The following is a 13848-nucleotide window of genomic DNA, read 5'->3' as shown; positions in this document are numbered from 1 at the left end:
TCCAGAGGGGGGAGATATATGATACATGCTATATATGTATATGTATGTATGTATATGTATAAATGTGCTCAGGTATGTATGAGTGCACACACACAAACACACACATGCATACAAACACACAGCATGGGCACACACACACACCCATGCACATACATACATATACATAATTTTAAAAAGAGGTCATGAATCTTGGAGCAGGGGGCGTAGGAACAGTTGGAGGGGAGAAAAAATGGATAAGAAATGATATAAGTATAATATTCTTGTGTGGAATGCTCAGAGAATAATAAAATGTAAAGACAGATGCATGCAAAAATTAGTGACCTCATATCAACTGAGTTATTTATCTATAAACCTCTAAGAATGTCATTATATTGCTTATATTAGAATGACAACTGATAAGATTATCCCAAGTGTTGGGTTTCAATCATGAGCGATATATTCTCTTCTGACTAATCAGCAAGAATGAAGATTAACAGTGATTCAGACAAATTTTATATCTACTATAATTCTTGGTTCAGATATCTTAGTTCCAGGTGTAACTACAGCTGCAAATACTTTAGAAATGTGTAAAGTCTTCTTTCTTCCTTTGAGAACATGAAGGTTGTGAGCCCAGTGAATTAACTTTCCAGCTGTTACTGGGACATGCTATTTGTGCTTTCACATCTGGAGTTCATAAAAAGAAACCTGAAATACCTGCACACCATCACATAGCAAAGCTTTTATTTGTGCTTCTCTTACAAATACAACTCTGTTCTGTCTCCCTTTACTGGTATTTTTTTTCCTATTATTTTATTAAAACATGAGGTTCAGAAACTTTGGTCTGTGACTCAAGTGACAAAGAAATACTCCTATCTTAAGGGCTTACAAATAAATAACTGGTTAAAAAAATTAAAGAAGTACTTTATTTATTTTCTTTAGTAAAATTTTGATTGTTTATATCATACTGTATAATATAAAGACATTTACACACATACATTATTTTGGACACATTTCCCTTCCTATAATCCTTCTCTTTCCCTTCCAGTAGTTCCCTTTATTTCCAGTTGTGCTTTCTCTTTCAAGTCATATGTAGATACAGGATTGTAGGAAACACTTAAGATCTAGGAGTGTGAATGAAAGAAAACATACAATATTTGTCTATCCAAGACTATCTTAATTCTCTTTGCATTACTTTCTCCAGAGTATTCATGTGAAAATATGCCTTCATTTATTAATTACCCCATGTGGTGGTCAGAGGACACCTTTGTGGAATTGGTTCTCCCTCCTACCTTTACATTGGTTCCAGGGATCAAACTCAGGTAGTTAGGCTTGGGGGGGGGGCAAGTACCCTTAGCCTCTGAGCCAGCTTGATGACCTAGCTGCTTCTATTTTTTAAAAAACTGGGGGGCTATTGTGAGCTGTTAAAGGCTCACAACCAAAAAAAAATTCTTTTTGCAGATGATGTAACTTCATTCTTAATGGCTGAAAGAGTTGATATGTATGTCACACTTTTTACCTATTTTGTGCTTTTAAACATCTAAATTGGTTTCATAACTTAGCTGTTATGAATGGTGCTAGAGCAAACCTTGACAACAGCTTAGACATTTAATTGGAAACTCTGTCTAAAGGGGGCCTTTGATTTCTTGACTGATTATTTGCAGATTATTGGTTTTGAGGTGGGTTCTGGAGTCAGCAGACTTGGAACTAACTACTGTCACCTGACAGATCCCAAGTTATGGGACATGGTGGGGATTCATGAAGGTCATCTGAGAAGTACAGACACAGTTATGGGACATGGTGGGGCTTCGTGAAGGTCATCTGAGAAGTACAGACACAGTTATCGGACATGGTGGGGCTTCGTGAAGGTCATCTGAGAAGTACAGACACAGTTAAGGGACATGGTGGGGCTTCGTGAAGGTCATCTGAGAAGTACAGACACAGTTATGGGACATGGTGGGGCTTCGTGAAGGTCATCTGAGAAGTACAGACACAGTTATGGGACATGGTGGGGCTTCGTGAAGGTCATCTGAGAAGTACAGACACAGTTATGGGACATGGTGGGGCTTCGTGAAGGTCATCTGAGAAGTACAGACACAGTTATGGGACATGGTGGGGCTTCGTGAAGGTCATCTGAGAAGTACAGACACAGTTATGGGACATGGTGGGGCTTCGTGAAGGTCATCTGAGAAGTACAGACACAGTTATGGGACATGGTGGGGCTTCGTGAAGGTCATCTGAGAAGTACAGACACAGTTATGGGACATGGTGGGGATTCGTGAAGGTCATCTGAGAAGTACAGACACAGTTATGGGACATGGCGGGGATTCGTGAAGGTCATCTGAGAAGTACAGACACAGTTATGGGACATGGCGGGGATTCGTGAAGGTCATCTGAGAAGTACAGACACAGTTATGGGACATGGTGGGGCTTCGTGAAGGTCATCTGAGAAGTACAGACACAGTTATGGGACATGGTGGGGCTTCGTGAAGGTCATCTGAGAAGTACAGACACCGCAAGGAGTTATAAAGATGATTAAACTAGACAAGGCCTGAAACCCACTTAGTTCCGAGCCCCCTGGAGAAGAAATCAAGTTCTTAATCAGAACAGTCTATCTCTGCATCAGAACTGGACACATTTTTATTCTAGGGCACGCTTTGACATAAGTTTAGCATTCTTTAATTTATATAAAGCCTGGTCCAGTTATGTGATTTTGTTTATAAATAACTATTTAGCCCAAGTTGCCTGCCTATCTTTTTGAACCAAGTGTTATTGGCACACAGCCATACCTGGCTATTTACCTTTTACCTATGGCTTGTTTATATGCCATTAAAGCAGCAACCTTTAGTTATAAAACAGACCTTATTTTGGCTGTCAAGATTCATTATCTAATCTTATAAGAAAAGGCTTGCTACCTGGGCCTGGAGGTACATGCCTGTACTCCGAGCAACTCTGGAAGCTTAGGCAGGGTGATCTCAAATTCAAAACATGACTAGACCATGGAGTAAGCTCAAGGTTAACATTAGCTTGTATATCAAATAAAAGGTATCTCAATGATAGAAAGCTTGCCTCACATGAATGAAGTCTTAAGTTCAATTACAAATACCCTGCTAAAAACATTTGCTCACCCTGATGTAGTCTAAATATCATTGCCATTAAACATATTATTTGTCCATGCTGCTCAACAGAATAGTTCTCATAGGCATACTTGACCTAACAATAGTGCTCACTGACCCCACCCCTTTTGAAGCCCTCTCTTTGCTTGGTCTCTAGATAATCTTATTAGTCTTCTTCTCAGTTCCATTTCTCTTACCTCTAAAGGCTGAAGTTCTAGAAGGACTTGCCTCTGACCTTCTCTGCCCTTGGTAAAGTCACCCAGGCATGGTATTAACTATTGATAGTATTGTGAAGGCCCTCTATTGAAATCCTTGATCCAGTTCTCTCCCTCTTAGTATCCTCACCTAGATGTCAGTTTTAGGCTTTTCAAATTTAGCAAGTCTGGATTTGATCTCTAGGTACCACTCCCTCATCCAACCTTGCTTCTTTCCAAATTCTTCCCAGTTGGAGCAAATTCTGTTATCTCTACTTCATAAGTAACCTAGGACCACGAGCTGGCATGTGCCACACTATCTCTCAGGGAGTCCTTCTAAGTCATCCACTCTCCTACATGAAACTGATCTCCAGTTTCTCTCTCTCTCTCCAAGGAGATCCAATGTCCTTTCCACCATATCAGTCCCTGATGCTGCTTCTGCCAGGCTCACTGCCATACTTCTCTGACATCATTGGCTGAAGTTGTCTTCATTGACAAGCATCCCACCCATGCTGTCTCTTTGCTGTTTCCGATCCAGTGAGCCATTATCCTCCCACTTACTTTTGTTTCTGTCTGAAATCCTTCCCTCCTATGTCTACCTTCCTTTTCATCTGTGAGGCCATCCTGCCCAGCATTTCTAGAGCTGTTATGCCTCCCTTGCTTAGGATTCAAAATAGTATGCTTTTTACCCGTCCTTAATCATTCTGTCCCGTAAGCTCTGCTGAGGATGGAAACTTGGGGCTGTTTGGACCTTTCTTCCCCATGTTTGACCTGTGTTCTTAGGACATAGTGAGCACTCAAAAACAAAAACAAAAAACTTGAAGGAAGATGTGAAATGGTCAATACTGTTTCTTCACACACATTGCTGTTTTTTGAGATAGTGCTGTCTCACTATGCAACCCTGGCTGGCTGGGAACTTGCTATGTAGACTAGCAAGAGACAGAGATCAGCCTGCCTCAGTTTCCTGGGTGCTAGGATTAGAGGTGTGTACCACCACACCTGTCCTCCCTGGCCATTTCAGCTTAGTTTTCTCAGAGAAATTTCTTTAATTCCTTCATTTTGCTGCCTTTCATATTAATTTTTGACATATTATTGGAAGAATTTAAAAATACTTTTCACCAGTTTGTCTCTCAAATCTCATTTTATCTCACACTTCATTAATTTTATATGTTTAAATATTATTAAATATATTCCTAAGGAAAGATTTTAGTCTTTATAGTAACTTTAGATGGTTTAGGATGTGAGAGAAATGGCAATGGCTAATAAATGTAAATTGATACAAATTCTAGGTTGTTCTTATGTATTTGGGAATATTTATGCATACACATAGGCATATATGTGTATAAGAACAATGAATAAAAAATGGACATGAATTTGAAAGAGAGCAGGGAGGGGTATATGGGAAGGTTTGCAGGGCAGGGAGAGAGGGTAAATGATGTAATTATATTATAATGTCAAAAACTAAAATAGATAATACAAATTTCACTAAAGATAAAAAATTTAGATTAAAAAAATGAATATACCACTAATTGTTTTGGTACACTTGGACTATAAATTATAGAAAGGATGAGAAGATTGGATTTTTTCCGTGTTGAATTTGTTGAAAGCATCAAGATAGATTTTAGTCTAGGTTAGTTCTAGATTATGAAGACCTGGGTAAATGAACTTTTGTCTACTTATATTTTGACAGGGGGATTTGGGACCTGTGGGACCGCAGGGGCCAGCGGGAATTCCTGGCATCGGAAGCCAAGGCGAGCAGGTAAGCAGTGATTGCTTCTTCTCCCCTGGCACTGAACATTTCATTTCAGCCCTGTGTTTAGGCCGGCAAGCATCGGTGTTCATGTGACAATTGAATTCCAGTGGGGTTTACATTCAGAATAATGCAGGAAAGGGCCCAATAGTATCATGAGGCTATTATAATTTTAGAACTTTCAGAGAGTAAAAAACCAAATAAATTACGTGTTTCTTGGTGCCATGTTTTTTGTTTTACCCCCCCCCCCAACCATTCACCTACCTAACTATAATATTATTACTTAAGTACCAGAATCGGAAGTGATGACTTAATTCAAAGACATCCATCCCAAATAGAAGCCCACAGTGGGATTTATTTGTAAAGGACATGGGTCCTCTTATGGTCAGAAGAAGGAAAGGATGTCTGTGCTCAGAGCTAGAACTGCTTCTAAAACCCTTGAATACTTGGGGAAGGCAGAAAACTGTCAAATGTTAATGGTTTGGAGCCAGGACACAAGCGCTCTCTGCTATTGTTCACTCTCTGCCTTTAGCCATGCACTCTCATTTAATGAAAGCCCCCAGCAAATACAGATTTATTGCCCTAGTTACAAAGTGGCAAGCACATTGGATTAGAATTTATGACTACGGTTTGAATAGTGATGTGGCCTGGAGACTTCGTAGTACTTCCTTGACCTCGAGTGATGAGGGAAGCAAAAGATGTGAAAGTGAGGGAATTCCAAATCTCATTGTTGACCTGTAATGTCAAGTTTATTTCTAAGAATTCTTTATCATTATTACTACATATTTGTCATCCCAAGAAACAGTAAGGCTGGCAGATACTTCTTTTCTCACTTCCTCATGCTTGGCAGAGTTCCCAGTCTAATATGCTAGGAGCTTTAAGGTGCAGAAGACAATCAAGGTCGTTCAGTGACTAAGTATTGAGGTAATAATTAAGAGCTGGGCATTCTGGCTACTGATGAGGCTGGGCTGACTCACAAGCCCTGCAGTTTGCCTGCTGGGCCCTGCAGGGATACCTTCTGGTCCTGGGATCCTGGCAGCACTGTTACATCCTGAGTTTTGTGGTTTGTTGGGGCTGAGATACAAATCTGGGACTCAGATGAGTTCAAAGACGGACCAGTCCGTCCAGATGGTCTGTGAGTTCTGAACCTCCCACTTGTGGCTTCCTGGACTCCTGTTTCCTTTAATGCCAGTTCTTGATGGAGATTGTTATTTATTTATTTATTTTGTTAGTATTTCTTCATTACAAAGGAAAATAAAAAACAAAACAAAACAAAAAAACTTAAAGTCAAAATGCCTTTATGGGGCTGATCTTTAATGGGTAGGAGAATTAATGGAATGAAGTATTTGTAAACTTCTCTGTACCAAGAAAGCATTATTTATTGTTTTTAAGAGAAATGGCATAAATACTACATAAATTTAATCTCTTTAGTTCTGCTCGTAGCCTTAGTCTAGCCTATTCTTGTTCTCATCATTTCTTCCTGCATTACTTGCTTATAGAAATATATTTCTCCATTCATCTATTAAATCTGTTTCTAGCAACCCTTAGACAATGTCCTTTGGATGGCATGTAAATTTCATTATATATTTAGAAACTTAATCATGTTTCACAGAATAAAATAAAATGTAGGTAATAATATACAGCTATGTGTATGGTTCTACAATACCTATTGAAACAAATGCCCCATGTACATGCTATGGTACTTTGTTCCCTGTATCATTGAGTGATACTTGTGGGTAGCTATAAAACTTAGAAAACTTCCTTCTTAGAACTACTATAGCTCCCCTAACTGATGTGGACTGCTCAGTCTCATCAATCATACGCAAGAGAATGCTATTTGCTGTTTATTTTATATGTGTGAGTGCTCCCTACATGTATGTACATACATGTACATACATGCTTATTACTTGTGGAGGCCAGAAGAAGGCACCAGATTCCCCAGAATTGAGGTGCAGATGATTGCCAGTGTGAACTTAAATATTCCGTACGATTAGCCAGTACTCTTTGTCACTGAGCCAACTTTCCAACTCCGATATCTATATTTTACAAAAGACAAGCAGCTATATTATCTAACTGGAGCAAAAGGGATAATGTTTTGTATTATGTAAGTATTAATTAACATGTTCTGTAAACACAGTTTCTACAGTTACAGGATGTGGGATGCAAGCAAGCATAATTTCATTGTTTTCCTCTTGATAGTCTTTAATAATTATTTCCCAGTGGGGGTTATGTCTTCTCTTTCCTGCCACTTAATGAAGTTTCCAGCTGAGCACTTTGGATCACTTTTACACAATGGCAGTTGTAAGGTTGCTGCATGTTGCAAATATCAAATAATAGTTTGGTATCTGGGAACAAAACTGCACCTGGTGACTCTTAACTTCCTCTTAATCTTCATTATGTGGTACAGGCTGGAGGCGATGAGGCATTCTCTTTTCTCCTAAGCTGAGGTAGAGAGAGACTTGGCAGGAGAACATGAAAGCTCTTTCTAGATTGTTTCTGCGGTACATGGCTTTTGCTGTCAAGATTTGGGAGACAAATGCTCTGACCTCTCACTGGTGCGACTCTTTCATTGGCCCTTTGGCCATTCTCCTAGGATGTGGAGGAAAACTTTCCTCCAGCTGCACTTCCTATCAGCCTCTGTTTTTGCTGAGGCTTTGTTCTCTCCGTTGCGGTTGTTTTGTCCTCTTGGTCACCTGGACGAGATTCAAGACCGTTCCAAGCCACCCTTGCCTCCTCCTTGTAATGCATTTCATCAACAGGAATCTCTTACATGCCTCAGCTCTGATAAAATCTGGGTACACAGGATGATCCCAGTCTGGCCTCTTTGAGCTCCCATAGGCTATTTTAGGTTCCTCGGGACTGAGTCAGTCCCCTGTGTCCCCTGACCCAAATCAAAGTATAAGTGTCTTCATTGAAATCCTCCTTCTAAGGTCAGTAAAGGGAGCCACAACCAAACCCCTTCCCATCCTCTACAAAGAAAACGCCTAGTAAGCTAGAGAAATTTGTCCAGAAGAGAAGTTGGTAAGTCCTATACTCCTCTACCTCAATTTACCTACAGAGTGTGGTGAGGAGTTGTGTATTTAAACATGTTACACTTTCATGTCTGTCAGCTTGCTTTGGAGGGTCCAGATCTTTAATATGCCATTGCGTCCAATAAAAAAAGTACACTTCTCTGCGTGTCATATATACATGCAGGAAGAAAAAAAGCTGTGTATTTGTTTAGCACTGTGGAATTTCCCTGTTTATATTGAAAATTTCAGGCTGGGCAGAGGCTGTGTTCATGAGTGTTGTCAAGGGTCCAGGCATCTTCTTTCTTGTTAATCTGTCTCCCTGGGCGGCTATCTTCATCTACGTGGTCTGAGACGACCACGTGGCTTAACTCCATTCACAGGAAGAAGAGGAGGACAGAGTCCTTCTTCCTTCAGAATGAATGGGAACGTGCATACATCATTCCACACCCACATCCTAACAGCCACAGCCAGGTCCATTTAACCACATCTGACCTCTATGAGGCAGCATGTACTTTGATTTTTTTTTTTTTTTTTTTTTTTTTTTTTGAGACAAGGTCTTACTATGTAGGCGTTGACTGCTCTGGAATTCACTATATAGAACAGGATGCCCTCAAACTCATAGAGATTGTCCTCTTACTGCCTCCCAAATCCTGGGATTAAAGTTGTTTACTGGAAGCATGAGATTTATTCCAAGTATACATGTGGGTTAACTAAAATTTCTCTTACTATCATAGAAGGAAAGGATATACATTGGGTTTAAGCAATGGGATTTGACTAGAAGCTTCCAGCTGTCCAGTCAATTTGTTATGGGGAGCTAAACTTTCACTCTAAAAGACACAAGACTGTTCTCCATGTCTTAATTTCACTAACATTTAAAACTTTTATTCTGAAGGGGATCCAAGGTCCATCTGGTCCACCTGGTCCTCAAGGACCCCCAGGACAAGGCTCACCTGGTCCTAAGGTAATTTTCTAAATGACAGAGATGTTTAGTATATTTATGGTATAATTGTTGTTTATGATTAATGTTCAATGACTGCAAAAGGACAGATGGAATTCACTTGAAAATCAGAACATCCTATGCCAAATAATACTGATATTATTAATGACTTAGTCTAACATTCTTTTTGCTTTATGATGGATGCTTTTATTTGCATAGCCTTTATTTATATATTGTTTATATTTTAATTATTGAGAGCATATTCTAGCAGTGCAAATAGGCAACATTCTCTGGACTGGTGGCCTTGCATTCTCACCGGTATTCCCACAGTGGGTTCAAGTTCTAGAACCTGAAAAAGATGGAGACAGAATAATCTAAAGAGTAAGAGTTTACCTTGCACTTTGGAATCAGATTATCTCTTAATTTGGAATCCTTTTTCATCCCTTGAGAAGAGGCAATTAGTATGTAATTAGCTACTATCAGTACTTTTTTCAGGAATTCGTTGTTAAATAGATAGATAGATAGATAGATAGATAGATAGATAGATAGATAGATAGATAGATGATAGACAGATAAGAAAGGTACTTCTCAGAGGTGCTTGCTCACCGTGGAGCACACATATAAGAAGAAAGACATCATTTCTACCCTTTAGATTTGTTTATTTGTTTGTTTTAGGGGGTGTGTGGGGAAGAAGAGATCTTTCTATGTAGATTAGGTTAGTCTCTGACACTCAGGATCACCCTGTGTCGGTCTGCCTCTATAGTGCTGAGATTATAGGTGTGTGTCATTTGAGGTTTTACTTGGGGCTCATCACTGACAGCTCAGGATGGTCTCTGGTTGTTGCTCACCTGGGCTCTCCATATGTATGTTTAACTATTAGATAAGGGAACTTTTTTGTTTGTTTGTTTGTTTGTTTGTTTTTTGTTTTTTGTTTTTTTGTTGTTGTTGTTTTGAGACAGGGTTTATCTGTATAGCCCTGGCTGTCCTGAAACTCACTTTGAAGACCAGGCTGGCTGTGTCTGTGCATGTGTGTATGTGTGTATGTATGTATGTGAATTAAGTATATTTTTACTTTGATCATTTTACTTTGTTGATATACAAAAGTTCTGAGGAAATCAAAGGCAGGAATGTATTAGTTTTATTTTGCTTCAATATTTAAATATTCTTTCCTTCCCAGGGAGAAGTAGGTCAGATGGGACCCACAGGGCCTAGAGGACCAATGGGCATTGGAGTACAGGGTCCAAAGGTGAGCTGATTGCTTCTAAGATGCTACTAAGACATGTACATTATACAGTGTAAGGTTTTCTTCACTCCTGAATGCAAGGAAGAGCATGCATCCATCATCTGAAGGTGTATACTTTGTTTCTCTTAACTTTAAAATATGGAAGAAAAGTATAGTCATTACTTGCTCAGTTTCCTTGGTGTTTCTATTGGAAGGAGTTGTTAGGGAATTCCTGCTTTCCTCCGGGCAGGAACCTTGTTCATCTTGGTTGTTATTGAATGCTTTTGACCACATGGTATGCCTCAAACACTGCTGAACGGGTCAAGGGTGAATTGCTACTTGCTGTACCCGTCATAGGTTCTGTACTTAACCTGAAGGTATATAGACTCTAGTGAGCTACACTGAGCTTTGAACTTCTTCACTGTTTGGTTATCACTGGCAGAGTCTTACAAACATTTGGGTAGTAGAAGAATATATCAGATGTAAGCTTAACAAGAACATACATATCACATATATATAAAGAGATAATTACAAAATATCCTAACATTGTATTATTATTATCATCATTATAGTTATAATTACTATATTAATAAACAATAAAAGATTATTTTTTGCATGGCTTTGATATAATATATACTATGTTAAATGCTAATTATGATATATATATGTGTGTGTGTGTACACAGACATAAAAATATACATATGGGTACATGTATACACATGTAGTATACAATTTTTATGTCAATTTAGAGAGACAGTCCACAGTATGTTAAGGATCTTCAGTTAGACCACATAGGTTTAAATTCCAGTTTTTTCAGTAATCTTAAGGTTCTGTCACTTTAAAAAGAACTTCACTGTATGACAGCATCTCATTTCAAGTTTCCTCTCTTTCCAGCTTGTGGTAGTTAATGTGCTTCTCCTGTCTCACTTATGCGCTACCATAACCACATTTTCCTTTGCATATGCCAGTCTTTTAAAAACCACACAAAAGTGCAACTGTAAAGTCACAGAACACCCAGTCCTCTATTTGGATGCTGCAGGAATCCTGTCTCACATGGATACCATGTCATCTCTTCATATTCACAGCATAGCCTCGTCTTAACTGAAAAAAATATGAAATATACCAAAATACATCTCATCATTTTAATTTTTATTCCCTGGAAACTAAATGAACAGCTTTTTCAAGTGCTCAGGGGACCTTCAATTTTCTTTATGTAGATTCTGTAGATCTTTAGTACTTTATGCTAGGTTTTCATCGTTAGAGTTCTTTATATGTCTGGATACTAAGCTTTTTTGGCAGGATTACAAATATCTTTCCCTAAGTTGTAACTGTCATTTATCCTTTTAGTGTATAGTTTGACATTTTGATGTGTTTCTCTCATTTTATGTCTTGTGCTTTTAAAATATTATTTTAAAACACCTTAAAGTCATGAAAGTATTCCCATGTAGTTTTCTGAAAAATGTATTCTTCACTTTTTAAAGTTGTCTTTTACCTTTGTGTGTATGGAAGGGGTCAGTGTGAGGAATCTGGTTTTCCCTGTATCGACAACATGTCTCTGTTCTGATGTTGAAAACACCATTTTGCCACACTGGTTTGTAACGGCGCCCATATCTTGTATCAATTTACCTGTATATGTCAATAGTAATCAATATTTAGATCTCTGTTCTGTTCCCGCTGTCTATTTGTATTTCTATGTACTATTGCCTTCCTGTCTTGATTCTTCCTAATTTAAAATATGTTTTATCACTGGGATACAGCTCAGTTGGTAGAGTGCTTGCTTAGCATGTGGGCAGCCTGTGGGAAGCCCTGGATTCAGTCTCCAGCACCATGTAAGCCTGTGTGGTGGTACATGTCTGTAATTCCAGCACTCAGGAGGCAGAGGCAAGAGAACATACAGTCAGGGGCATTCTTGGGGCCACACAGCAAATTAGAGGTCAACCTGGGATACATAAAACCCTTTCTCAAGGGGAAAAAAAAACAACATCACATAACAGGAATACACTTATCTTTCTTGCTTACTGTTCATTCTAGTACATTTTAGGATTAGGTTGGTTTGTCAAATTTAATAAAATATCTTATCAAATCTACAGATTAGCTATTGAGCTCTTCCAACTACAGAGTAAGGATTTCTAACTTTTCAGGAAAATATTTTCACTTCTTCTATAGAGATCTTCTATCCCATAAAGTCATTCTTAGGCTCCCCAAAAGAAATCTAGGCAGTACGAATAATTCTCTTTCCAACACCTTCTGATTAGCTACTGCAGGCTATCGGAGAAGCACTTGGTTTGTTTACTTGGTTTTGTTTTAGTTTTTGGCATGTCGAGATTCATATGAAGTCACTTTATGAAATCACTTACTATTCCTGATTGATGTATTCGTTACCTTTCCTTTTACCTATCGTCATATTATTTGAATAAAAATAAAAGTACATGATAAAGTATATCTTTGAAATACTCCCTTAGGTCAAAGAAATCCTCTTCTATTTCAACTTTTATCAAAGTTTTGCTAAGTTTTTATAAATAAATAATGAATTTCTGTCAACTTCAATGGCTACTAAAATAGTTGTAGTAATTTTTCATTTTTACACCTTTTTTTTTTTTTTTTTTTTTTTTTTTGGTTTTTCGAGACAGGGTTTCTCTGTATAGCCCTGGCTGTCCTGGAACTCTCTTTGTAGACCAGGCTGGCCTCAAACTCAGAAATGCGCCGGTCTCTGCCTCCTGAGTGCTGGGATTAAAGGTGTGCACCACCACACCTGGCCCTTTTTACACTGTTAACCTGATATACTAATAGAGCTTTTAGTTGTTGAACCATTTCTTTTTTTTAAGTAAACACAACTTTTTTAGGTAAACTTTTTTTAGGTAAGGTAAACATGGTATTTCCTTTTTAAGAATACTTTACTCAGTTAATCTTTCATTGAGGAAGTTTCAACCTTTTAAAATAACCATTCATTGTGTTGTTAGCCTATAATAAATAAACACGCTTAGTATATACACTTGGATTTGGCATATGAAAGTCTTGAAACTTTCTCATTGAAACCAAGATAATGAAGGCATTCGTTATTCATTGGAGTTACCATAAACCCTTTCCAAAACCTCTCTTCTTCTCTCCCCTAGCTTCTCTGTATTGATGGGCTTCCCACAACTTGCTCCACCATTGACTCCTTCTGAGGTACCTGTTGCTTCTTTCCACACAGCAGAATTATTCTAAGATGCACTTCATAGGATGTCTGAAGAGTTGTTTCTTTTCGTTGCCAAGAAACCTCCCTTTGCACAAGGACGCCACAATTTACTTACTCAATTTCCTGGTGGTAGACATGTTGGCTCTTTCCAAGCTTTCACTGTTACAAATTACAAACATTTATTGAGGTGTCTCTGGACAACTGTTTTCCCTTTTCTTGAATACACATCTAGGAATGAATTGGATAGCTTAAATCAAAATGGGTAGATTTTTGTCTCCTCTGTTTTGTGTTGTGTTTTGAAAGCTTTGTGTAAATTAGAGACCCTGTTCTCCAAAGACTTCAAAGATTAGTGGGGCTTGGCTCGAGAGCCAACGAGAGCCTTGCTACCTGGGGGAGAATCTAGAGCAGTGGTTCTCAACCTTCCTGACGCTGTGACCCTTTAAGACACCCTCAAGGTGTGCTGA

General features: G+C 38.6%; 1 protein-coding gene across 6 annotated transcripts in view; it reads left to right on the top strand.

The window, feature by feature from the left end:
- Positions 1–13848, top strand: part of Col28a1 (collagen, type XXVIII, alpha 1) — a 196610-nt gene that overhangs the window by 91639 nt on the left and 91123 nt on the right. For all 6 annotated transcript variants that reach the window (XM_017321502.1, XM_006505031.2, XM_006505032.4 and 3 more), the window contains 3 exons: positions 4977–5045; positions 8940–9008; positions 10162–10230. In XM_017321502.1, coding sequence (XP_017176991.1) covers positions 4977–5045; positions 8940–9008; positions 10162–10230 — 207 coding nt within the window. The remainder of the gene's footprint in view (positions 1–4976; positions 5046–8939; positions 9009–10161; positions 10231–13848) is intronic.

This window comes from Mus musculus, chromosome 6 (genome assembly GCF_000001635.26).
Source record: "Mus musculus strain C57BL/6J chromosome 6, GRCm38.p6 C57BL/6J".
Taxonomy (NCBI): domain Eukaryota; kingdom Metazoa; phylum Chordata; class Mammalia; order Rodentia; family Muridae; genus Mus; species Mus musculus.
Note: the sequence above shows the minus strand (reverse complement) of the source record. Positions and strands in the feature narration are given on the sequence as shown.